At 44.3% G+C, this 27406-nt stretch overlaps 1 protein-coding gene across 1 annotated transcript in view; it reads right to left on the reverse strand.

Moving 5' to 3' along the window:
- Nucleotides 1–1193: 1193 nt before the first annotated feature.
- CLDN15 (claudin 15) overlaps nucleotides 1194–27406 on the reverse strand; it is a 54054-nt gene continuing 27841 nt past the window's right edge. Inside the window, exons 2-5 of the mRNA XM_066593855.1 lie at nucleotides 7369–7533; nucleotides 6920–7001; nucleotides 6531–6638; nucleotides 1194–5231 (exon numbers count right to left, since the gene is read on the reverse strand). Coding sequence (XP_066449952.1) covers nucleotides 5105–5231; nucleotides 6531–6638; nucleotides 6920–7001; nucleotides 7369–7533 — 482 coding nt within the window. The 3' untranslated portion in view covers nucleotides 1194–5104. The remainder of the gene's footprint in view (nucleotides 5232–6530; nucleotides 6639–6919; nucleotides 7002–7368; nucleotides 7534–27406) is intronic.

The following is a 27406-nucleotide window of genomic DNA, read 5'->3' on the forward strand; positions in this document are numbered from 1 at the left end:
AACTGTCGGGAACAGTCGGTAGAGCTCATTTACTTGAATAAAGTAAGGACACTGGTGCGAACAAAATAGTGGTGTGACAGGGAGGATTTACAGAATGGCAGACGAGTCCACAGTCCAGTTATCTGTGGGGTTCTGCTCCCGGCAACTCTCTTTACTCTCTCCAGCTCTCTATCGGTACACACTCACAGTTAGAAGTCACACTCAACGCTGCCTGGCAGTTCCTCTCACTCTCAGTTCTTCATTTTAGCACTGAGGAGGCTCACCACTCAGCCACCATTAGGCCACCACTCAGCCTCTTCCATCTTGGGGATCCTTGTAAGATGGGGCACAGTTTCTCCTGCTCAACAAAAGTGCTTCACCCCTCATGACAGGCTCCACTACTTGTACTCCAAACTCCAACCAATTTAGGCTCAGACTTGGACTGACTTAGGCTGCCTTAGACTGACTTGCATAACATCCTTGCAAACACATATAAAACATGATCACGTGACATGCAGCAAGCTACATTTCTCAGACATAACCTATACATTAACCCATTCAGAGCTGCAGAGGTACAATACACATCAAATGCACACACATTGAAAACACTGACAATACAATTACACAGGACTAACTCATTCATACTTATGGAGGGGCCCTGTTAACTCTGGGCCCCTACAGATGTATTAGCACCATAGGTGTTATCCCCGCCACAGTATAATATTGCACCACTTCACAGTATATATGTGTCCTCTGAGTGGTGTGGTGCATATAGCCCCCACTGTCTGGGCCGCCAACTCTGCAGAGACAGGAATTAGTTGGAAGAAGTCATGGTGGTTTGGACCGACTGGAGAAGAAAAGGAAATAGTTCAGAAAATGTTGCCTGTGAGTCACTCAATGTATTGTGTATTCTGTTTTTGACTACATCATATGAGTATTGCATTTACATGTAAAATCTTACACATTCTAGTTTGTGAATCTGCAACTCTCAGCATATCTTCACCATTGTTCAGATCACATTGAGTACGGTACTCAGCACTCATTGAGCAGAGTGACAGTGTAAAGTATGGGGGAGGTACAGAACAACAGCTTGGGCATGTGATGAGATGGCAGATGGATATGGCTACCCCAGACTCTAACAGATAATGTAGCTAGGCTGGAGTCAGTGATCATGGCTATAAAGCAAATGTATAAGTCGCATCACAACCTTCTCACAGATACAAAATATTTTATTACAAATTACATCAAATTACACAAAAATCTACACAATTATTTCATAGTTTTATTACAAAGGCAAAAAGTCTGAGCCAGGACAGTGATATATAACTACTCGCATAAAGTTACTGTTTCTACAACAATTCAGTGTTATGACATAGGCCACGCCCCGACATCACCTGACTCTGCCCATAAATGTTAAAGCTCCACCGGCTGCAGTACAAGTTGTTCCAATCTGTTATTTAATCTCTATACTGTACCTTTCTATTGGAGTCTCAGTTTTTGGTTCTTCTAACCTAGAATATTTTGGTGTAAATTAGCCCTTAATTTTGATTTCTCAATGGCAGATACAGAATCTATCCGAAGAGCAATTCCAATCACAATGGAGATATAATTTATGACTGCCCCCTGCTGGGTAACAGAATTTGTATTTGTGACACCTATAGTCAGAGGCATAACTTGAAGCTTCTGGGCCCCAAAGCAAAACCTGTAACAGGGCCCCCAACTATGATGCTTTATTCATTGTACTGGGCTCCGTATATGGAGAAGGGAGGCCTTATGGGCCCCCTAAGGCTACGGGGCCCCAATGCAACCACATCCCTAATAGTTACGCCAGTGCCTATAATATCTATTATAAATTTTCCCCCTATGGAGAAAAATAAAACTGCCCTGATTTTGTTTCCTTGCGGATCTATTGCACTACTGCCCTCTTGTCAACAAGAATATAACTACTGCTGTATAATAATGCCCCCTGTGGGCAATAATAGAACTACTGTAGCCATAAATACATCTATCGTACTACAACACAACCTTATGTGGGCAACTGCTATATTATTGCCCCCATGGAGTATCATAGTGGCCCCTAGTTTTAATATCTCACCTGACCTGAGTTGTTGTTTCTCTGCAAGCTGGAAGCGGCCCAACATGGTACTAGAGCCTCCCTTCAAGGGGTCAGATCCTTTTATATATATATATATATATATATATATATATATATATATATATGATTTAGGAGTCCCTATTCGGGGGAATACATGCTTATACCAATGATATTCCCTCAGACATGAAATGAAGGACTCCTAAATCAGGCCCGTCTAAAGGTCACATTTCAGGGCCAGACGTGTAATTCAAAAGGTGGGCATCATCTCTTATGGCAATTATTACTCTAGTACTATGAGTTGTTTTTATACCTGTAGTATTGCATATTGACCACTGGTGGCAGCAAATATTCCTAAAAGATGCCCAAACAACATCACTTCCGGCTCTAATCTAATGGATTCCTGTAGCGAATGTACTTTACAGGCAATAACAACAATCTTTCACCACCTGCCGACTCCTTATTGTAACCAGGAGAACAATCTTACAATATATTTAATTTCTCCTAAACAAGGGTCACAACCCCCTTTAGAAGAGACTCTGTCACCATTTTTCGCACCCCTCTCGGAGGGCAGCACTAGGCGGTGACCATCACACTGATTGCAGGGTCTGCTGTGTGTATCTGTGGAGTTGTTTTTGAGAAACTTGCATTTTAGCAGTAGCAGCATATGTATGGAGGCCCGGGATATTCATCAGCTGCAGGCTGCGCCGTACACCCCGCCCTCCAGCTACTGTGCATAGAGAGAGAACTGCCAATCATTGGCTGGAGGGAGGGGTGGGTGTGGCTAGCCTACAGCTCATGAATATGTTGGACCAGTTCTGTGTCTGACTGCTACTAATAAAATGCTAGTTTCTCCTAAACTACAGCACAGATCTGCATAGCAAACATGTCCCTGTAATCAGTATGATAGGCACTACATTACGGTCCTCTCAGTGATGGCTGCAAAAAGATGGTGACAGGTTCCCTTTAAGTGTATATTGCTGGGACACATTGCGTTCACTTGGGAGATATTAAAAGGGTTTCAGGGCATTTACTATTGATGGGCTATCCTCATACTAAAATCAGTGGGAACTATGCTTTTTATAACACTTCCAGCTACAGCCCTAATGAGGAGCTGAAAGTGTAATCAAAGGCATTGCTCTCATTAAAATCCATGAGATTGACATCTTCAATTACATTTTCTTCTCCGACCTCGATGTGGACCTCCGGCTGCACTGACAGCGGGCCAGAGGATTGGCTGACTGGCAGGGATCCTGAGCAGCAGCCAAGCTTCGTAGGGACTGGTTGTGTGGCACATCTTAATAACTAAGCCAGTCCACTTCTCTGTTACCACAAATGCAGGAACAGAAGATGACTAAGTTATTAAGATAAGCTACACAGCCAAGTTCCCACTGATGACCTGACAGGCATGGTGAGGGCGCCTACTAAGTGAACCGGTGTCAGAACTGAGACGGAAGTGGAGGCTCCAACATCGCAGATCCATGTAAGAATTTCACCTGGACATCCCCTTGAATACGAAGGAACACTAAAGATGCAGCTATTTCTTTGAATATTTTATTTAGTACCAATATCGAAGAGGACAAATTATAGTATTTACATTTATAGAATAATTATTGTTTGTATGGGCAAACCAAGAAATGTTCCTTCTGTTTGATTCTCCTTCATTTGTTTCGCCTGACTTTCTCGACTCAATCTGGTATGTTGTATGCAATGAATAAGCGTGATATCATGGAAGTGTCAAATACATGTTGTATTCATTAGAAGATCAAGTGTTTCGTTCACCAAGTAGTGTTCAGATGGCCTGGGATGGTCCCCAGAGGCAGTAGAGGACAACAAATGGTTGATTAATGAAAGATTATCGGGTTATTGTGGGCATTTTACCCCCGTGTACTATTGATGACCTATACTCAAGAACAATGCCTGCTATTACACTTCCAACTCCAATCCCAGTGTGGACGGAGATGTTAACATTCAGCCCCGCTGCAGTGGGTTCAGGGGTTGAGATCAGCTGATTTTTGGGAATACCCCTTTAACATAATACAGCACCACAATAAACAACAAAGACCAGTAAAGGCAACATTCATCAAGATCAGCTATCTATAAAGCCATCAAGAGCTGTGCAAAATGTGAAATCTTCTATCTTCATGAAGACCAAGGTCATTGAAAAAGACGATGATTGGAGGTGACTTGCATCAGCCATCAATGACCATTGATTCATATAAAAGTATAAAATAAATCTATAAACGGAAGAAGCATGTCACCATATTAGGAAGTTTCCGGAAGGCAAGTCAACCACTTGGGTGGCCAGTTGTCATATTAATGATGGAAACCACCATTTGGGACACCACTCAAGGACGTCTTGACTATGTCGATGAAAGTTAACTTCTCATTCAGCCTGTTTTAACGTCAACCTCATTCCTGAGTACAAAGTCCGGCCTAAGATTCATCGGTTGATCTTCTCCAACTGGTAACTTGAGCCTTGCATGGTCCTCTCTACCAATTTCCTTTGAAATGACTCTTAAATCAATTATAAATGACTATTCAAATGTTTCCCGGTTGATACTGTTATAGGTCCTTAAGCACAGGATTCTTAGGTGGAAAAAAAAATCAACCTGTTTGTTATGCTATATCAGTTAAAAAAAAAATCACAGACTATTGTAGATATTTAAAAAAATATTCAATATCAGTAAAGTAATATAGATTTAAGACTGTTTTTAATATAATCATTGCACAATAAGCAGCTATAAAGAATGGTGTTCGTCTCCTTGAATTGGACATTTCTAGAGTTGATGTTGTAGGCCTTCAGAGAATAATGTAGCGACGGATCGTAATTCACTTTGTGGCGCTAACCGATCAATATGCCCACCGCAGGAGTTAAAAGAAAGAGCTGCAATGCATAACGGTTTGATGACTGAAAATGCAGGCGGACCGTGGTTGGAGACAGTAGAGCTTGATGTGGATGGGAAATTGGCGTCATGTTCTTGAGAAAATAAAAATATCGGATGCACCCTGTATGGTGTGTAGTCACTAGACCTATACGTATGCGTTCTTCCCATATTTAGAGATGCTGTTGCTGGACTCGTATCGAGGAAGGGCAGTTTGGGGGGCAGCCTTAGCGGAGGATTGGGTATTTGCTTGACGGTAATTATAGGTGAATGTCCTGCAGAAACATATGACAGCACATTATAAAAGGCAGTCATACAATACTAGAATGGGAAGTTCACACGGCGGAATCGGGGCTGAATTTTCGACGGTGAATTCTACCTACATCCTTCCAAACGTGTCAAAATCTGTCTATCTGCCATAGTTCTTGGTGCTGATCCACAAGTGGAATAGTGGGCAAAATTTGCATGCAGAATTCCAACGTGGAAATTAGCATTTCCAAGTCAAGAAGTGATACGTCACTTCTTCATGCAAAAACTCAATTTTATGCCCAGATTTTGCCCTATGACAACACAAACCTCATCAGGAAGCCACAGTTTTTGAAGTGTTTTTTTGAGGCAGAAATCACGCGGAAAATTCCATGTGAACATGCCTTAATACTACGCCATGATAAGTACGCGTACAGCCAAGACCTAAAATAGGGTAACATTTTTGTCTATTGGGCTACAGCTGCCATTGCACATGTGCAAATATCCATAGGTGCTGTAATTGTAGTTGCACAGAGGTTCTTGTCGGCACTGCTGGTTTATAAACATTGCAGTGCTATCACGTGCACCTCACTTTCATGGCGCATCACCACCACTTACCTACTCTTGGGGTTGCCGTCAGACGCTACCACCTGTTACATGCTGCACACCACACCTCTGCTTCTGCTCACTCCCAGTCCTCTGCCTATAGGGCTTGTGCACCCTCCCTCCCCCTTTCTTAAAGGGACAGTATGTGCTCTCTATATCCCCCACCAATCAGGAGCCATTTCCTGCTATATTAGGCATCCTCCACTTATGAAGGATGCCTAACCAATTTGCTCTCTTACTGCCGATTGTGGAAATGACTCTATAAGTGTATATTTTGGTTCTGACCCATGCCTCACTTTCACCATTTCTGTTCTCTCTGACCTTGGTTCTGTATTCTGGACTTAATGAATGGTTACAGCCTGCCCTGACCTTCAGACTGCACCTTTTGTTCACACCTGCGCCGTCAGCCCTGACTACAGACTACTTCTCCACTACACTCCTCTTTAGATCTTCAGATACTGTGCCTCGGCTCAGTGCAGCATTAGCAGCCATATTACTGGGAATATCTGTGTGAGTAACGACTTGGGGACCCCACAGCAAAAATGGTATCCCACTTGGAGGGGTCAAGTGTGAAAACTGTGGTTCTCCAGGTGCTGCCACCTAAGTTAGCCCAAAGTCAAATCAGTGTGTAGCAAGGCAGATTCACATCTGCCTGCCTGACACCATTCTAGATTGTAGGTGTCCCTTGCTAAGCTGATGTGCGCATACCTCTTAGTACTTACCTCTTAGCTTTAGTCACTTGTTTATATGAGCAGCACATTAGCCCTCCACCAACAACGTCCAGAAGGGCACCTGACCAGCCAACGTAAAGAGCCGGACCAATTTCATACCTGTAGGAAAAGAGCAGAATGGTTCTTGTATGTAGCTCACCTAATGGGCTAACTTGCCAACAGACTATGTCAAAAAGCCCTTCCTGATAGTGTGGTTAACACTTAATCTGACAGTCATGTTCTAAACTATTCAAAAAGATTGTCAAGCAGTCACCTGTCTTTGGAAACAGCACAACGGAGAACATCTAGCAAAACCCATGATGGACCTAAAGCATTTTGGTGGAGCTGTTCTCGGTGTGGGATTTTTAATAGGAGGTTTTAATAGCTTAATTGATACGTACTTTGTTCCAGGGTACAAGGGGTTGAAGAACTCTTTGGTGATGTTGAAGGCATACCACGATACAGCGATCCCAGCACAGAGACCTGAAGGAAGAAAATTGTATGAATTGACGAAATTCAAAATGGAAAGGAAACTCCGAGTCAAGAAAAAGACTATCCAGGCTAAGAGCCTGATATGGCCGCTGTAAATGGTGGTCTTCCTACTGGGATCCCTCAATAGCCAAACAGTCAATGTAGTCACTGAATGAGGGTTGTAAAAACATTTTAAAGAGGAAATCCAGATAAAATGATCTTTGAATATATTATAGGTGCATGTGAGACCATTTCATTGGTGACATTTGTGATCTGGGGCCACCAATGATATTCAGAATGTAAGGTATAGGAAAAAGTCTAAATTTACAAAAACATTTACGACCCTAACAACTACTTGGAAACTGATCACTTATCTCACCTGCAAATACCGAGAGCGCACCGGAAGATGTAGACAGTTTTCCCTTCAGTGCTATGTTCCCTTCCGCAACCTTGGTGCACTGGAGGCCGAGCATTCCCAATAGGCATGCCAAAAAACCAAACACCAGCGAAGATATTACCAGCGCCCTGGAAGCCTGCACGAATGCTGTGAAGACAAACAGAACAATACTTAGTGACACCGCCAGCAATTCTCCATACAAGGGTCATTTATGTGTCTTATCATGGTGACCCCATGTCCTTCAGAAATATATGTGGTTGATGTAGCTCAGAAGAACACTATATACAACCCTTAGCTGTCTCCATGTAAGGTCTGGCAAAAATACACATGAAACTTATAATAGTGAAGAAGATCTCCACATCACATGAATAACTAAGTAACTCTGTTTGGAGTGTGCCTGGATCTGTACATACTTCAAAGAAACAGATTCTAAAGAAACTGTAGACTTGAACTTCTCCAGTAGGGGGTGTGAGATTACCATACAACATGCACAGTCTGTATTTACTAACATCCATACTATGGAGTTTAGATGTAAGGACTTTTTACATGGTTCAGTGATAGGACAGGAACGTTCCTAGGAATGTTTATTTTCATGATCATCGGGCCATGTGCAAACACTCATCTGTTGGGGGATCGCATCTTTCAGGCAGACAAAAAAAAAGATTGTTGTTGGCAGCACAGTCCCCCATTTAAACATACAATATGTTGTCAACAATGATGATAATTTATGAGGATGAATGGCCTATGTGAAGGCCAGGCAGACTAGCAGTATTCTTGTTGATCGGTATTCGTCATCGCTAGAGCATTGTTCCATGGAAAATGACTCTAAGCAAAATTCTGAAGCAGTATCTTATGCACGCCAAGACAAGTTTTTCCTTGTATTTGCCCAAATGTTCCTGGGGTTCCCAAGAGTAAGCAGTCGTTTTTTGGCTGTTCAAATAATTTATAAAAATGCTCGCTGATAAGTAGGGAGATATGCAACCAACCAATAATTGCTCTATGTGGACAACCAATTGTTCATCCTTATTAGAGTCTGAATCGGCCTTTCTAAAGACCTGGTAGACAAGCACTGATCTTGTTGATTGATGCTCATATACAAAATCAAATTGCGCTGTGTAAAAGGACCATTATTAGCCAGCCTAAGGTGCCTTATATGTGCCGAGTCCTTAGATATCTCCATTGGTACTTTAGTTGTCCCCATAGAAGACCCTTGGGATGAATATGTCAGACAGACGGATGTGGATCTGCCTTGCCAGACACTGGTTTGGTTGTGGGCTAACTGTGGTAACAGCACTTGCGGAACCTTGTTTTTCTTGAATAACCCCTCTAAGTGGATACTGGCTTTGCAGTGAGGTCCCCAGGCCTTTACACACACAGAAACATCCCACTGAGCCAAGGCATGGTATTTAAAGGCCTGAACGGCTGGCAGAACAGGAGCACAAACTAGTTACAGGCTAGTAGCAGGACAATCAGCAAGCCAAACTGAGTCCAGGACAGGGGATACAGAAATCAGGATCATCAGGAATAGCAGAGGTCCGAACCAGAAACACACAACCATATGGGACCATTGCTTAGGCATCCTCCATGAGGGTTGGATGCCTAATAGAGCAGGTGGTAGCAGATGATAGGTGGAATGGAGCCAGAGGGTATATACTCTTCCTTTAAGGGAAAGGACGGCAGCTTGCACAAGACTGCCGAAGCTCGCACCACACAGAAGGCAATGGTGCCTGACTGCGCACCCAGGGAACAGTGCATTCCCCTCAGAGTACCTGCCAGTTACCACTTTTCAAATCCTTGATATATAGTGAGTCCAGAAAGCCTTCAGACCATCTCACTTTTTTACATTTTCTTATGTTGTTGCCTTCTGCAAATTAAAAAAAAGAAATCATGTTTTTCCCCATCATTCTGCACTCAGGACCCCATAATGACAAAGTAGGAATCGAATCTTTGTACATTTTTCAAAAGAAAAACTAGCATTTTGCACGTACATAAGTATTCACACCCTTTGTTATGACACTGGAAATTTAGCTTTGGGGCCTTTCATTTCTCTTGATCATCATTGAGATGTTTCTACACCGTGCTTGGAGTCACCTGTGGGAAATTCAGTTGATTGGACATCATTTTAAAAAGACCACCCCCTGTCTATATAAGGTCTCACAGCTCACAAAGCATGTCAAAGCCAAAGCCGAGACACAAGTACGAAATAACTGTCTGTAGAGCTCGGAGACAGGATTGTGTGGAGGCTCAGATCTGGAGAAGACTACAAAACATTTCTGCTGCACTGAAAGTTCCCAAGAGCCCAGCGGCCTCACATTGTATATTCCTCAGAAGGTACAGCATTTATTGAAGTTGCAACGGCAAGCTAAACATAATAGTGGTGTTAGACTCTTTCTCATTATACATAAGAGTTAAATTCATCCAAAAGTAGTCTTCTGAAGCCTCCTGCAAATCATATTTCAGAAGACAACGTTTGGTCAGTACTACTTAGAGAGTGCTTCTATGACAAGGCACCAAAGAAGTCACAGAAATCATAAATGAGTAGCAAAGGATTTAAGGGAGCTTACTGAGTCTCAAGTCTTACTGATCTCCAAGTCAAAACCTCCTCCAAACTTAATGTAATTCCACTTTAACACTTTATACATTGGCATTGTCATAATAGTTGTTAAAATCTTCCACCAAGCAGTATAAAGTGACACGTTGTCTTCTGGCTCCTTTATTGGTACAATCTATGATGTACTGTATTATGATGAAATAGTCTGATGCTGCAAAACTTGACCTGCAGCCAGACACCTGCTTCCACACTTATGTAAGCTGTTAGTATCGCCTTAGTGTAGGTATTTTAAAATGCTGCAAGATTATCCGAAACGTGACCTTTTGCAATAATGTACAGTACTAAGGCGAGTCTATGTGCAGCTACTATGACGCTCATAGAGGTCACGGGGCCTAACGGTAGGGAGGTTCACAGCCAAGACACCCATGGAGAGAGTTGACCTCAGATCAGGTCAGCACTATCCCATTTCCTAGTAGATTGAACTTGTCAGGTAGACGGATGTCGATCTGCCTTGCTACACACCAATTTGGCTGTGGGCTATCTGAGGTGACAGCACCTGGGGAACCCTGGTTTTCATATTTAACTTCTCCAAGCAGGATACCGGCTTTTTACTACCGGACCCTCAGTCATGTGACCACTGATGCTGCACTGGGCAAAAGCGTGGTACCTGAAGGTCTGAACAGAACGTAGTCAAGAAACAGACATAAGTCAGGACTGGCGGCACAAATGTATAAACAGAATTGAAGCCAAAGGTAGTCCGAACAAGCACAGGTCAAAATTAGAATACACTGAAGGGCAGCTTTGCCACAATGGTAAGAAGACTAATTGCTTAGGCGTTCACCCTTGGATGTGGATGCCTATTTTTGGTGGTGCAGAGACAGGATTAAATGGGAACAGGTTGAGGGAGTGCACGCTGGTGCTTTAAGAAAGAGGGCAGGAGTGCATGCAAGCCCTACAGACAGACACCAGGGATGTAGAAGAGGACAGAGCATGGTGTGCAGGATGGCAAATAAAGCAGAGGAGCAGCGGCAATGTGCCGTGACAGGAGTCTTCCACATTATTAGGGATTGGGCAAGCACCAAACCAGGAATCAATGTTACGGAAGACCCAGCCAAACAAAGTAGTGGAATGTAATGGTTATATAATGGAGCACAATAAACATGCCCTTGTTGTTCAGCTTGGACTCCATGCTGGAAGCTTGTCCGTAAACATGACCTTTGGCAAGAGCATACCACTGAGGGAACTGCAGCTATTATGGAGCTGGTGGAGAGGGTGGTTGTCGGCAAAGAGGCCCCATGGAAAGGTGGTTTACAGTCAAAAGGCCCATGGAGAAGGTGGAAACCTGCTCGGGTCCGCTCTATCCCTTTTTGTAGCAGTGGAATTGAGTAGTGAACGAACCAGAGGGCCATACTATCCTTCTCTGATGCAAAGGATGGGAATTGGAATAGACAAATGATGTTTAGTCCTTCTTGACCGAAGATTCGGAAACTACATGGTGGAATGAACACCAGAACGGTTTATTTTAATGTTTGCCTCATTATCACAGTTGGAGTAGGTGGCTAGAAACAAGTAGGATCGCTTCAGTGTGACATAATGCAAGTGCCTAAACAGCAAGCAATCTTGCCAAAGACCTAGACAAGCCAAGTCCTGGCACAGTCAATAAACCACCTAACTGGTATGTAATGGGGTAGAATGAAAGTTCCCTTGTTACTTGGGTTGGACCCAATGTTGGAAGAATGACCTTTGGCAAGAGCATACCAATGTGCGAACTTCCACAACTACTATGTCTTGCTGTCACCTGGAACCATGCAAAGATCACAGTTGGAGTAAGTGGTTTGTAGGATCCCAGCAGTGTGAGATCATTCAAGTGCCTAAACTGCATACCCAACCAAACCAGGAGGTGGGGCTCAGTTTGGCAAAGCCAAAAAACATTCAGTATACTGACAACTCTCCTAACAGGTATGCGGTGGGGCAAAATGAAAGTGCCCTTATTGCCCAGGCTGGATTTAATTACGTAAATGCATCTGAGGGATGGCATCATTTATTCAAAAGCTGTCAATGCAATCCACCTAATAGCTGCAGACGGGTCCATCATTCTGGTCCCTCATTTATGCGGGATTTAAAGGGTCATGTGGGTGTCCTTGGAAAAGATGAGTTGCCCAACTGCTGAGTCTGTACTTAGAGGCCGATATCTGGGTGATATCACAATTTATTTATCTTTTTACCGCAATGGAATATTTGAATAATAGTTTATAAACTGTAAAACTATAAACGTTCTCTTCAGCCAAAGGGTCAATACAGACGATAAGATAAGAGCGACGCATCGATTGCAACCTTAAGGAGCAAGTAACAGTCCAAGTAGAACAGCACATGCAATGAGTGGCTGTAGATGGCAGTACCTCTGCCTTGGCCTGGTACATGCTGTGGTGTTGGCACTGCTGCTGGTCACACAGTACGTGATGTGCTTTAAAAGAAGGCTTAAGCTGCAATTATTCTGATTAATGGTCTCATTGAAAACTTCTCCACTTTCAGCTCTGGAAACTCCAGATGTAATGAGCTGGAACCCTATATCTCCCTCCCTCCTTCATTATATCACATGGCTGCCAATAATTTGTATTAAGATTTACCTCCCGGAACCACTTCACGTCGACAGTCCACGTGTCCCAGAACTATTGTGTATTAGAGCATTATACCTAGTTCACACTGTGCTTCATCCATAACTCATACCTCCTAGAACATTACATAAGCCAAGACGGGTATCTAGTGCTCCTGTATAACTATACATGTGCTCTGTTTGGGGAACATGTACTTCTAGCAACCTTGCAAATTCTTACGTTGTACTGACCATGTCATACTCTAGTCATGTGGGCTCATTGGAAAAGAATAAGGCTGGGGGAATTAGGACAGACCCCCTGTATTATTGGGGATAATGGAGCATGAGATAGAGCAACAGGATATGACAGATAGCAAGATGGAGAGAAGGAGGTAGACAACCCTTTGTCTTTGGACAAGGAAGACGAGTCAGGGGAAGGGGCCAGTAGAGGAGTAGTGAGCAGGGCTCAGGGTGACAAAAGTGGGCCGGGCGCCTTGAGCAACTTAGGCCAGCGGAGGGAGTTTCAGTTGGGTTCAGCTAGTATTTCCCACCCGCTCACTCATTTATCTGCTTTCCTTTATCGCTTATTTGTATCACCATATATTGTATCCAGTGAGGCGGAGTCGTGGCTCTATCCCTGGATGAGGCAAAAATCAAGGTGTTCTGTTGGTGTAGCAGCGGTCTGTGTAGTTGGAGGGGGGAGGTAGCACGCAAGAATTTGGGTGGACATCCTTAGGTTGTTGGCGAGGTGCATGTAGGACAATGTTAAGCTGGCATCAGGCCAGTGATGCAGCAACAGGCTGATAAGCTAGCGGACACGCTGGTGATGTGGCATTATAATGGACTGATGGCAAGGCAGTGTCAGGCTGACAATGCTGCAAACAACCACTGCCTGGAACAGATCATGGCAGACAGAGGTAGTCTCAGCGGGGCTGATGTTACGCCGGCCGGTTGCTGGTGATGCAACATGCATTTTGCAATGTGCACAGAAATCAGAGGGCAGGCGAGCCGGGCAGCAACCACTCATTATCATGAGGTTCACTCATTCCCTTCTCTCTCTCTAGCGCCATTCGTCCAGCACTGGTGTAATCGGGGGCAGCGAGTCCTGACCTGTCCCCTTGACATCTGTGTCCTGCATGTACTATACACATGGCAGATGCTAGTGAGGGCTTCGGGATGGAGGGGGGGGGGGGGGAGTGGGATGGTTGGTAAGATCAGGGGTCTCAGCCAAATAGGAGCTAAATAGAGTGAAATACTTACTAATGTAGGGTTGCTGCCTGGCTGGAGGTATTCTCTCCCCCCGCAATTATTTTTTACAGTTAACTAATATGTCCAGTAGATAATAAATACCGGCCTTTTGACTTAATTACCATTTGTGCCGGTGAGTTACCAGCGATTGAGATTAGGCTCTCCAATGTGTGACTTGTAAATAGAATAGTGGCAGATGCCAAAGCAGTCGTCCCCTGTCCCCTCTACGGTGGTGGGCAGACCAAGTAAAGGATCAATGAGAGTAGCCGGTTCCCCCTTATCACACCAGCAGCGCATCGTCTGTACAGACCCCCAACCATCTGTGGGGGCAGCGAGCCTTGTCTGCGGCTGGAACATAATTTGTAATTTAATCAAGGAAAAAATTACTCAGCGCTGTATGTTACACATTGACACAAAGGCTTTTACTTAGAAGCCGATATCTGGCTGATATCACAGTTTATTTATCTTTTTATCACAGTGGAATATTTGAGCAATAGTTTATTAACTGTAAAACTATAAACGTTCTCTTCAGCCAAAGGGTCAATACAGACGATAAGATAAGAGCGACGCATCGATTGCGGCCTTAACCTCTTAGTGACCGCTCCATTGCCTTTTTATGTCCTAGCTTGCTGAGCTTTAACCCCCAGGGATGTAAAAACATGCACCCCGTGGGGATTAAAACCTTGCAAGCGCTAGATGTGACCGCTCCATGCTGCTGGTTACCGGAAGTAGCTGATAACCTGGTGCTCTCATCGCGGGTCGCGCCCCCCCCCCCCCCCCATCAGTCATATGATTGCTGGCATTCGGCAAATCATGTGAAAGTCAATTAAAAGTAAAAAAAAAAAGGTGGACAGCTGAAAGTACTCAGAAGGGCACGCGGCCCAGGAATTTTAAAAATCTCTCTGGCTCCCATGTGTAGCCGAGAGCAGAGAGATGTCACAGCTGCTGTATGCGGTTCTCAGTCACATGATCGCTGCTATCCAATGGATAACAGCAATCATGTAAAGTTACAAAAGAGAAAACAGTTTAAAGGGGTTGTCTCGCGAAAGCAAGTGGGGTTATACACTTCTGTATGGCCATATTAATGCACTTTGTAATATACATCGTGCATTAAATATGAGCCATACAGAAGTTATTCACTTACCTTCTCTGCGCTGGCGTCCCCGTCTCCATGGCTCCGTCTAATTTCGGCATCTAATCTCCTGATTAGACGCGCTTGCGCAGATGGGTCTTTTCCCTTCGGCTCGGCCCGGCACAAACGGCATTCTGGCCCCGCCCCCTTCTACGCGTCATTGCGTAGCTCCGCCCCCGTCACATGTGCTGATTCCAGCCTCCTGATTGGCTGGAATCGGCACATGTGACGGGGGCGGAGCTACGCGATGCCGCGTAGAAGGGGGCGGAGCCAGAATGCCGTTCGTGCCGAGCCGAAGGGAAAAGACCCATCTGCACAAGCGCGTCTAATCAGGAGATTAGACGCTGAAATTAGACGGAGCCATGGAGACGGGGACGCCAGCGCAGAGAAGGTAAGTGAATAACTTCTGTATGGCTCATATTTAATGCACGATGTATATTACAAAGTGCATTAATATGGCCATACAGAAGTGCTTAACCCCACTTGCTTTCGCGAGACAACCCCTTTAAGTTTCATCTCCCCTCACGGATCATATCTCAATATAAGATTACGTATCGAAGGCCCCCGGATTTATCCGCGGACCTTACCCCGGCTTCTGCGCACGCACCCCCCTCCAAAATGGCGAACGCATGTGCAAAAGCAGCGGATTGCTAGAGTAGTTTAAAATCTCCCTGCTCCTGGCTACCAAAGAGCTGGAGATTGCACCAGCGGCAGCGGTACAAGGTCCCTGGTCACGTGATCACGGATCCGATCCATGAGGGGAGGTGAAATTACTTACCTAAGGCCTCCAATGATGTCCCCCAATGGGACCTTTCCTCAACTTTCTGTGCCCATTGGCAAAGTGGCGGACACAAGCGCAGAAGCTGGGGAGGGCCCAGGAAATTTAAAGTTTTCTTGCTTCTAGCTACAAAAGGTAGCCAAGAGCCTCGAGCAATGACCGATGGCTGCCGTGAGCGGTCCCCAGTCATGTGATCGCCGTTATCCAATTGATAATTGCGATTATGTAAAAGTTAAAACACAGTTAAAGTTTAATGCTTCTTTCAGTGTGAGCCCCGTTGTCATACGGACATAAGATTAGGGTACAATTGGTATGTTTCCGAATACAGGGCAAACAGGAGTAACCATTTTGGGGTGAACGTCTTCATTCCTATGTACGCTTTACAAAAAACTGTTTTTAAAATGACACAATTGCCAAAAAAATGAAAATTGTAATTTTTTTCCTTCTGCTTTGCTTAGATTCATTCAAAAACTGTGGGGTCAAAATACGCAGTTCGCCCCTAGAGGAATTTGCTAAGGGGTCTAGTTTTCAAAATGGGGTCATTTGTGGGGGTTCTCCATCATTTTGGCCGCTCATGGGCTCTACAAGTGGGCAATGGGGCCCAAATCACCTTCAAGCAAAATGTTTGTTCTGAAAGCCACTGGCTGTGCCTTTCGGTTTGGGCCCCGTTGTGTATAGAAACACAAAATTAGGGTGACAGCGTGTATGTTTCTTGAACACAGGACAAACGGGGGTATCCATTTTGGGTGCAAATCCTCATTATCATGTCCACTACAGAAAAAAATCCTGTATTTTAAATTACATAGTTGCAAAAATATGAAATTTTATTTTTTCTTCTCTAAATTACATTAATTCCTGACAAGAAACTGTGGGGTAAAAATACTCATAATACCCCTCAGCGAATACTTTTAAATGTGTAGTTTTTAAAATGGGGTCATTTGTGGGGGTATCTATCATCCTGACACCATTGAGCTTTTGCCATCTTTGGCTTCGTGCAAGAAAATAAAATGTTTCTCAAAATGTAATGTTAAATTTGTACGTCTCCTAAATGGTTAAAAAAGAAAACTAAAGTTTTTCCAATGTGCGTCCAGAATAAAGTAAACAGATGGAAATATATATCTTATCAAAAATTTGTACAGTATGTTTGCACATATTTGAGATACTGCAGTTGAAAATGTGAAAAGCTGACAATTTTTTCAAAATTTTCCCAATTTTGGCACTTTTAATAAATATACACAAATTCAATCGGTCTATTTTTTCCCCGCAATGAAGTACAATATGTGTGGAAAAAACAATGTCAGAATCACTTGGATATGGAAAAGCTTTACAGATTTCTACTATGTTAAAGTGACACATGTCAGATTTCCAAAATTTGCCCTGGTCATTAAGGCGCAAACAGGCCTGGTCACTAAGGGGTTAAGGGGCATGTGACAGTCCAAGCAGAATTCAATGAATGGCTGTAGGTGGCCATTCCCTATTTCTCTGAAACTGCACAGGTTTTCACCACTCAATAGAGAAGGGGTTGGGATTTACCACCGTATATGTATGTAATGTATATAGTTGCCGAGGGTTAAGAGTGCTAAACTACACAGCTTGAAATGAGAATGGTCAAGTTATTATCAGTAATGGCATGGCAAATCAGAATTCCTTTGGCTAACTGGAACCCACACCTCTTGACAGGGTTTTCAAAATTCCTTTAAGAAATTTAGATAAAGGCAAAGAATATTATGAAAGAAAAAAACTCTTCTCACCAGGTTACTCCACCGGCACTCCAGTGCCACCGCTCCACTGCTACATACTAATCTGTTCTCCGCTGCCCAACTCCCCATGATATCACTAAGGCCAGTGATTGGCTTCAGCAGTCACATGTCAAGTTGGGCACATCATCACTGATATCAGCAGAAGAAAGGTTTGCTTGTCTGTCAGTATAACCCTGGGCATGTTTAGACGGGACAGTTATCAAGAATGTTCAGCTCTTGTAAAAGGGCCTTAAAGGGGTTGTCCCGCGCCGAAACGGGTTTGTTTTTTTTTTCAACCCCCCCCCCCCCCCCCCCGTTCGGCGCGAGACAACCCCGATGCAGGGGTTAAAAAAGATCACCGGAGAGTGCTTACCTGAATCCCCGCGCTCCGGTGACTTCTTACTTACCTGATGAAGATGGCCGCGGGGATCTTCTCACTCGGTGGACCGCAGGGCTTCTGTGCGGTCCATTGCCGATTCCAGCCTCCTGATTGGCTGGAATCGGCACGTGACGGGGCGGAGCTACACGGAGCCCCATTCAGAAAAGAAGAAGACCCGGACTGCGCAAGCGCGGCTAATTTGGCCATTAGACGGCGAAAATTAGTCGGCTCCATGGGAACGAGGACGCCAGCAACGGAGCAGGTAAGTGAAAAACTTCTTATAACTTCTGTATGGCTCATAATTAATGCACAATGTACATTACAAAGTGCATTAATATGGCCATACAGAAGTGTATAGACCCACTTGCTGCCGCGGGACAACCCCTTTAAAGAGGTTATCCCACAATTTGTATCACCTACCCACAGAATACATAATGAAAATCTGAATAATAGAGGTCTTACCGTTGAGGTCCCCACCAATCCCAAGAACGGGCAATCTCTGTCATCTTCTTGTCTCTGCACCCCCCACAGTAAAGAGACGCTTGAATGCAGCCAAGAGTTTCGCTCCTGCTCCATTAACTGTATGGAACTGCCATATATAGACAAGGGCTTGTACTCTACTATTTCCAACAGTCCCATTGAAATGAATGAAGCGTCAGTGCACATGCTCGGCCACTACTTCATTCAAGCTCCTCTTTGCTGCAACAGGTGCAGTGAGGAGGAGAGGGCGACAATGGGTGCCCATTTTGGGATCGGTGGAAGGAACCAGCATTAAGATAAGTGGTAAAAATGCTTATGCTTTTGATATTAAAATTGTTCTTCACTCCTGCCACTTCCAGACATGAATGTAGACCATTGGGTCTCCATCGGAAGCGTTATAAGCAGACACCTATATAGAGCAGACAGTTATTTCTCAATACCCATAATATATAGTGCAGTCTCTATAGCTACATAGAGAATAGGTGGTGATTTTTTTCTCTATTCTCTATGCAGGTATGGAGTTACCACCCTAAGTGGATACCTCCATAGAACTTGAAGGCCATTGTAGACTTTAAGTTTTAGCTCAGTGACCTGTCCCAAAAGCCTGTTACTTATCTCTTGCCATTACAGCTGTGGATCCCTGTTGGAAGCCATGCTCCAATTGCTGGCCATAAGAGATTGCTAGGCAATCTGACTCGCCACTCCACTCTCCAGCTCTCCTTCGCTCTACTGGCAGCCACATCGAGTTGTAAATTGCACTGTTCATTAACATTAGTCCTGGTGAAGTGATTCTGGCCTCACCACCTTGCATGCAGATTGGAGTTGTCCCACTTCTAGCTGGGGCCCAGGTTAGTACTGCTGTCTCAGTCCTATTGAAGTGAATGATTCTTAGCCTACAGTGCAAACTCGGGCCATTGTGTAATGTATGGATCTGTCTGTTTTCTGCAGCAAAGCAGCTAGAAATGGGATAACCTCTTTAAGGTACAGTCTTTGCTTCATGTGGCTCTTGTTCATGATTACCATTCCTGACTGTGATCCTGATCTAGACTTCTGCTTTGTTACTGGATTCTGCTCCAGTCTTGGATTTGCCCTAATACTTGTCGTCCTACTCCTGGTTCTGACCCTTATCACATCCGCTGACTTGGCTTTATTGCTGACTATGTTCCAATTTCTTCAGCAATCCTACCACCAATAGGTGACTATTCTGGGGACTTCGGTCTAGGAATCTGGCCAAGAAAGTCCATACTCCTTTCTGGACGTTGAGGGTGAAGAATGGGGAGATTCCTTAGACTTTGTACACCAGTCTAGCCAGCGCCAAACCGATTGCGGCTTAGAAAACTGGCTCTTGTTGCTTTGTGTTCTTGTTGCGTCAAACCTAAAGTCCTCAAATGCCAATGTGGATTGACAAGCAGGTTGGGCACAACAATTATCTGAAAATCCTATAACCCATTATTGCAAAAGCAAATCATTGGCCACAGAAGCATTGGCACAAAACAACTGTAAAGTCTGTAATTATAGCAATAATAAGCTTAATAGATCTATGGGAAAGTTCTGTACACAGTATTCTGTAAGGCAGGTAATTTGCTGTCTGAGTCTCTCGTAGATAAGGTGACTTGCCTGAAGTTATATGGAGGAGCTTTCTCCATTGTTGCAGGTAGTGTCGTTACCAAGTAAGATACTCTTTCTTACCGTTCAGCTAACAAATATCCACTTGAATGGATTGACATGCTTTAACGTGATAATCTTTTTGTGGCCTAAACTGGAATGTGCTGGAGCATTGCCCTGAGACAAGTCCAGTACTATATGATTAGCCGTAATCTTTTGTGTATATATACGTCAAAGACGTTAATCTCTTGAGAGGCCGTCAGACACTTACACGGTATGGATGTTGAAAAGCCAACATAGTTCCAATGATGAAATACTGCCAGATATTGCCAAATGATTCCAAGCCAGTAGATACCGAGGTGGTAGAGAATTCAATTAGGTTACCCAATTTAGGGTGCCAGTCCTTTGAGAACCTAAGCCAGCTCTTCACCTCACATAGACAACAGGAACCAATGGACTTGGGCCGCATGTCTACGGGCATTGTGGAATATCACTAGCGATATTCCGCGGCTTGGGAGCATGGGAGAGAACTGTCAGTTCTCCACGGTGAGCCTATCTGACAGATAGGCTGACCGCGGAGAATCGCGGCATGCTGCAATTTGCCGCCCGCGAGCAGAGATTCGCTATGATTCTCCGCTCCTGGTTAGGGGGCTGCGCTTTCCATAGCAACACTATGGAAAGTGTTCACTGCATTTCCCACGGCCGGATTATCATCGCGGGGAATGCAGTGCACAATCGCCCGTGGACAGGAGCCCTAATAAGGATGTTTTACACCACATGCAGATTTTGCTGATCATATGGCCAATTGCCTGAGCATCTTAATTAGATACATATACTGTATGTACACTCTTTGTCAAAAAAATCAAGCATCTAGAAGGAAGTGTTGTTTTGTTGCAAAACCCGTCCTGCAGTTCTCAGGCAGATCTGTAAATGATGAGGTTGTGGGGTGATTAGATGAACGGTTTGGTCACCGGAGACTCTAAAAGTGGTCCCCTCCCCCCCTCTTGGCCTATAAAAATCTCTCAGAGTCTACTTGTGTATAGACACCTCTATGATGCTGATTTCACCCAGTTAAAGTTACAGAGGGGGCGCATTACTGGAACTGAGAAGCTGGATGGTCGTATCGACAAATTGACTGCCACCTGGCTGTTCTGAACAGACTGTTAGGCTCTGGTACCAGTGGATGCATGAGCGCACAGAAGGCAACCAGGCTTAGGACACCCTTGACAGACATTTAGGCACCTGAGACTAGGAGCTCCATAGTAACATAATATATAAGGCCGAAAAAGACATGTCTATTAGAGATGAGCGAACGTACTCGTCCGAGCTTGATACTCGTTCGAGTATTAGCGTGTTCGAGATGCTCGTTACTCGTAACGAGCACCACGCGATGTTCGGGTTACTTTCACTTTCCTCTCTGAGACGTTAGCGCGCTTTTCTGGCCAATAGAAAGACAGGGAAGGCATTACAACTTCCCCCTGCGACATTCAAGCCCTATACCACCCCCCTGCAGTGAGTGGCTGGGGAGATCAGGTGTCACCTGAGTATAAAAATCGGCCCCTCCCGCGGCTCGCCACAAATGCATTCTGACATAGTTCAGGGAAAGTGCTGCTGGTGCCGGAGCTGCTATAGGGAGAGCGTTAGGAGTGATTTTAGGCTTCAAGAACCCCAACGGTCCTTCTTAGGGCCACATCTAACCGTGTGCAGTACTGTTGAGGCTGCTTTTTGCAGTGTTGCACATTTTTTTTTTTTTTGTATATCGGCCGTGCAGAGCATTGCGTCCTCAGTCTGCAGTAATTTTACATAGTATAGGGCCAGTAGTGCTGAGGCAGGGACAGTGAAAAAGGTGAAAGACATATACTGTCTATATAGGCAGTGGGCTTTTCCAAAAAAATTTGGGAAAAAAAATTCTATTTGGGCTGCCTGTGACCGTCCTGAGTGTACTGCATCTCTGCTGGGGGTAGTAGTCCTAATTAATACGCAGCCAGCTAAGTGTTACAGCAGGCTTGCGCAAAATTCTTTCCTGGCTCTGCGTTGGCCGTTACATCACCGCTGTCATCCTGTCCAGAGGGAAACAGTCTGCAGTAATTTTACATAGTCCAGGGCCAGTAGTGGTGAGGCAGGGACAGTGAAAAAGGTGAAAGAGATATACTGTCTATATAGGCAGTGGGCTTTTCCAAAAAAATTTGGGACAAAAAAAATCTATTTGGGCTGCCTGTGACCCTCCTGAGTGTACTGCGTCTCTGCTGGGGGTAGTAGTCCTAATTCATACGCAGCCAGCTAAGTGTTACAGCAGGCTTGCACAAAATTCTTTCCTGGCTCTGCTGTGCGTTCCGTAAGCGAAGTCAGCCTCCAACCACAGGCCAAAAGCGGCACCTTTAATTACAGCGTTCTGTTTCTGCACTACTGGTAATACACCATGCTGAGGGGTAGGGGTAGGCCTAGAGGACGTGGACACGGAGGCCCAGGTCAGGGTGTGGGCAGACGCACTTATAAATAGACACGAGGGTGGTGTGGCATAAGGGCAGCTGAAGGCTGCGCAGGGACACTTTGGTGTGTGCTGTGGACACTGGGTCGTGTGGGGGGGGGGGGGGGGTTGGGCAGCATGTAACCCAGGAGAAGTGGCAGCGGAGTGTCATGCAGGCAGTGATTGTGCTTTGTTGGAGGTAGTGTGGTGCTTAGCTAAGGTATGCATTGCTAATGAAGGCTTTTCAGAAGTAAAAATCGTTGGGGGGGGGGCACTCTTGCCGCTATTGTGGCTTAATAGTGGGACCTGGGAACTTGAGATGCAGCCCAACATGTAGCCCCTCGCCTGCCCTATCCGTTGCTGTGTCGTTCCCATCACTTTCTTGAATTGCCCAGATTTTCACAAATGGAAACCTTAGCGAGCATCGGCGATATACAAAAATGCTCGGGTCGCCCATTGACTTCAATGGGGTTCGTTATTCGAAACGAACCCTCGAGCATCGCGAAATTTTCGTCCCGAGTAACGAGCACCCGTGCATTTTGGTGCTCGCTCATCTCTAATGTCTATCCATTTCAGCCTACTACCCCCCCCCACCCCCTCCCCATTGATCCAGAGAAAGACAAATAAGAAACAAATGAGGTAGAAGCCAATATTCCCCAGTTAAGGGGGAAAAATCCCTCCTGACTCCAATCTGGCAATCGGAATAATCCCCGGATCAACAACCCTATAGAGGGACTGCACAGTAAAATATCAATATTTGCAAACGATACAAAATTATACAAGACAACTTATACAATGGCGGACAAGGTACGGCTGCAAATATACCTAGATAAGCTGGGGTCTTGGGTAGAAAAATGGCAAATGAAGTTCAATATTGATAAATGTAAGGTTATGCAGGAGAAACGTATGTCATCAATATACACGAAATGGGGTACTGCTTGGGAGAAGTGATGTAGAAAAAGACCTGGGGGTACTAGTGGATTGTAGACTTAACTGGAGTAACCAATGCCAGTCAGCTGCTGCAAAAGCAAATAAAGTCTTGGGGTGCAGTAAAAGAGGCATAGGGGCGAGGGTTGAGAACATTGTTCTTCCACTATATAAGTCACTTGTCAGGCTCCACATGGAATACTGTTACAGTGCTGGAGGGGGTTCAAAGAAGAGCGACTAAACTAATACATGGAATGAAGGGACTGGATTACCCAGAGAGGCTATCCAAATTGGGATTATTTACCCTGGAAAAAAAGATGTCGAAGAGGCGACCAAATAACTATGTATAAATACATTAAAGGGACAATACAGGGATCTCATCTGTTTATACCCAGGACTGCGACGGTAACAAGAGGGCATCCGCTACGGTAAGGAGTTGTCTTACAAGAGAGAGTGAACTCTGAGTCCGTGAGAGGTGTTGGTTGGAGTTCAGTAGCTATTGTTGTACCGCTAGAGGATGAGGAAGCTGAGAAAGAAATCTGTACTCGTATCTTTGGGTTCTGAACAGGTCCTCATGTGACAGACTGAGAGAAGGGCTAGGAGTGAAGGTATAGCATAGCAACAGTAAAGACTGTAAATGGAAGCTGTGAGTAAGGCCCCAGGCTCAGTAAACATAAAGCAGGTCTGAGGAGAGGCCATGCAAGTGGAACTGTTGGACAAACATCTGTTCATCTGATAGCTATTTCTCCCACTCTCCAAAAACATTAATGCTTGGTACAGCTGAGCTTTCATATGTTATACATTGGAAGAAGGAGGTAAGCCACCTCTGATGATGACTTTTTTCCTGAAGGACAAAACGATTGTGCTTTGAAATTCAGCATACCTGATCCTTCTTTTCCCATCATCTGTCAGGGGAAAGTTGAGAGGCCCCCATACACAGTCAAGAGTCTTCTGGCCCTATTGGAATCAGCAGGATCAGACAACTATAATCTAATGCTGTCATTTCAGTAAAAAGACTGCTTCTGTTTGCAACTGGTCATGTCTGTGACTCTTTATTTATTTAATGCTCTATCTGCACCTGTCCGATTGGTCACAACAGGCCCAGTCTGAATCTCAATCGGAAAAGACAACACCCGTGTTGCAACATTTCTTCGAAGGTCCAATCAAACTTTGACACTTTACAACTTGCAATGCTTTCTGTTTGTGATATTTTGGTTGTTTTTGAGAGTTGGTCATCTAGGACATGAGCCAATATTAATGGGCAATCACAGAATGTTTACTTTACACAAATGGATGCAATCTCCGGTGAGCTATAAAAATATTCCACAAATGTCTAGTAGCTCGCCTTATCACATGCGTTTTCATGTTCTCTTAAGCCAATCATTTTTTATAGGTCATGTTTATGGAGAATTTATGATTTTATCTTTATATTTGTCTTCTTGGTTTACAAAGTCCACATGTGTCTTCTGGACATCCGATTAGTTTTCATTTTCATGTATAAACGAAGACATGTTTTCTTCAGATCTTGTTCTGTATCATTATTGTATTCTCCAGTTACTTCCAGAGCTTCGTTCATAGTTCTGCTGGTTTCCCATACATCCTTAAAAAGCAGGTCCTAATATCTGCATCCTGCTCAGATAGCACCACCATATTGTACCCCACACAAATGTAGTATTTAATTGTTACTCCCTTAAATACACTACATAATACCGCCATATAGTGCTCACATAATTCTACTGTTCCCAAACAATAGCACCGTATAACCATAAGCAATAAAAAATGGATATAGCGCTCACAGGATCCGGGGTAAACGATTCAGAAGTGGACGAGAGATAATAATGAAAAGCCCGTCTTTAATAACCTGTTACGTGTTTTGGCTATTAAAAGCCTTTTTCAAGCATTTTCTTCGAAAGTGACGGATACTCATGTTAAAATAGCCAAAATCTTGGCCCAGAGACCATTTCAAGGAGTGCAGTTGGGTTGTCTATGGCTGGTGGGGCCATTGCTCTATTATAGTTTATTTTTATAGCCAGAGTTTACGTATTAAGCTGTTTGTTGGAAGCAGTGGGCCGACATGAGCTGCCATAGCACTCCATCTGCCCAGCAGAGTGTTGGCCAATCCAGAGCTGTGACGTCATTTCCCCATCACTTTGCAGGTGACTGCTCCAGAAACTTATTGCTTGGTTATCAGTTTTGGTGTAAAGTTTGAATGATTTCCTACGGATCTCTTCTATATGCTTGCCTATCCATGTGCTGACCTTAGCCTCATTTCCCGACTTTGTCTTCTGCTACCAATTTGTGAACCTGTTGGCTTTCTGCCTGTTACCAACCCAGATCTGTCTTCACCACTTCTTTGAGTGAATCTGCTATCTGACCATCTATTGGGGACTATCCCAGGAACTGCGACTTAGGTATTCAACCGGTAAAGTCCATACTTCCTTGTGGGGGTTAAGGATGAAGAACAGGAGGACTGGGTCTCTTCACTTGTCAAGCATTGCAAGTCCAACCTGGTGAAGTGTACCATTCATAAACGGAATGCAATCTAGTGGAAATCGATATACGCAAATTCTCTGGGACAAGAGTTTGATAGAGGGTGGTACATTTTACTATGGTTCCACAGGCACGTAAATAGCTTGGTTTTCCTCCTGGGCTCGTCATTGCCAGATATTTCATCAAGAGGGAGGATAAATTTCAGGAACATACAGTGCCGAGAAAACAGAGTTATCTGCCATGACTTAACCTTCAGGATACTATGTGATATTTCAGCAGAACAGAATTTTGTTACATAGTTGAGTCAAAATACATTATGTATGGGAAAAGATTTACTCAAAAACATCCCCAAGAGTTGTCATTGACTAGATTATTGGAGAGCAAGAACAATCTACTACCCATAGTAAGTACCTGTAGGAATGGGGAGAGGATAGATCAGTGGGTAACAGGGCATGTTTTGCTACTCAAGGGCCTGGAACAGCTTACGACTATCCTATGGGTAAATTCAAGGGTGTAGCCATAGGGGGTGAGCAGGTAACAGCAGCAACCAGGTACTGGTGTCTCAGGGGGTCTAGGTTCCCTCAGAACACCAGTACATGGTAGACACCATATGGTAGGTGCAGGGAGCCATGATAGAGATTTTGAACTGGAGCCTATGAGCTTCAGCTTATACTTGTGAATAGAATAATGACGGCCATATTGACTAATAAAAAAATAGCGCATATGGTTGGATCCATACTGATTGCATCATTGGATTTAAATAACTAGATACACTTTATAATATGATGTATCCAATGATCTTAGTTTTTTCTTGCTAGACAGGGTTATTGAACATATATCGGCCAGCGAGATAGATACACTCCTTACTTCAGTCTCTCAAACACTGGACATTGTTTGAACATTATTGAAGTGTTTCTATAACTTTAAAAGGGAGGAGGGTGCCCCAGTATGCAACAGTCTGCGGTCTTGTTTCTGGGAGGAGGGCAGTCAACACTTGGGTAGCGGGCTAGTCAGTTACAAAGTAAGAAGCCCCTGACAAAACAAGGATCTTGAATCACATTTTAAGCCCTATGGGCGGAACGTGTGTTGGACTAACGTAGTAACCCCAGGGATGCAAGCGTTACTCACGTTACTGCTGCCATTTATAATCCTGCACTGTCCTGCCTCATTTGTGAGAGGAACCAGTAGGCCTTATTCTTTACCATAAGTCCTCTTACTTTTCAAATTGTTTATGGACTCTCGTTATGTTGGATAAATACTCTTTACTGGGGACTTTGAAATAATAGAAAAACAAGTTCTGATATACCGATACACAGGATCTTAAGTAGCGAACGGCGCTATCTGGCCCAAGTTCGAACTGTAGTGTTAATAAAGTTGCGGTTCACTCAAACTGCACAGCATCTGCCTATGGAAGTTTCCCTCAATGGATACAGTGGGTGGCTATGCCGAGAAGTTAGCATTGGGAGCTTGTGTCTAGGCCAAGCCCCGCGTTACCCTGGCCTGAGTCCAGTCATGAAAACCTGCTAACGTGGCTTCCTGCCAACATGGAGCAACGCACCATGACCCCCATCATAGTGCTGTCCCAGTACCAGACCGAGTTGAGCCACCTGCAATCAACCCAATCGACTACG

The sequence above is a fragment of the Eleutherodactylus coqui genome, chromosome 2, assembly GCF_035609145.1.
Source record: "Eleutherodactylus coqui strain aEleCoq1 chromosome 2, aEleCoq1.hap1, whole genome shotgun sequence".
NCBI classification, from domain to species: domain Eukaryota; kingdom Metazoa; phylum Chordata; class Amphibia; order Anura; family Eleutherodactylidae; genus Eleutherodactylus; species Eleutherodactylus coqui.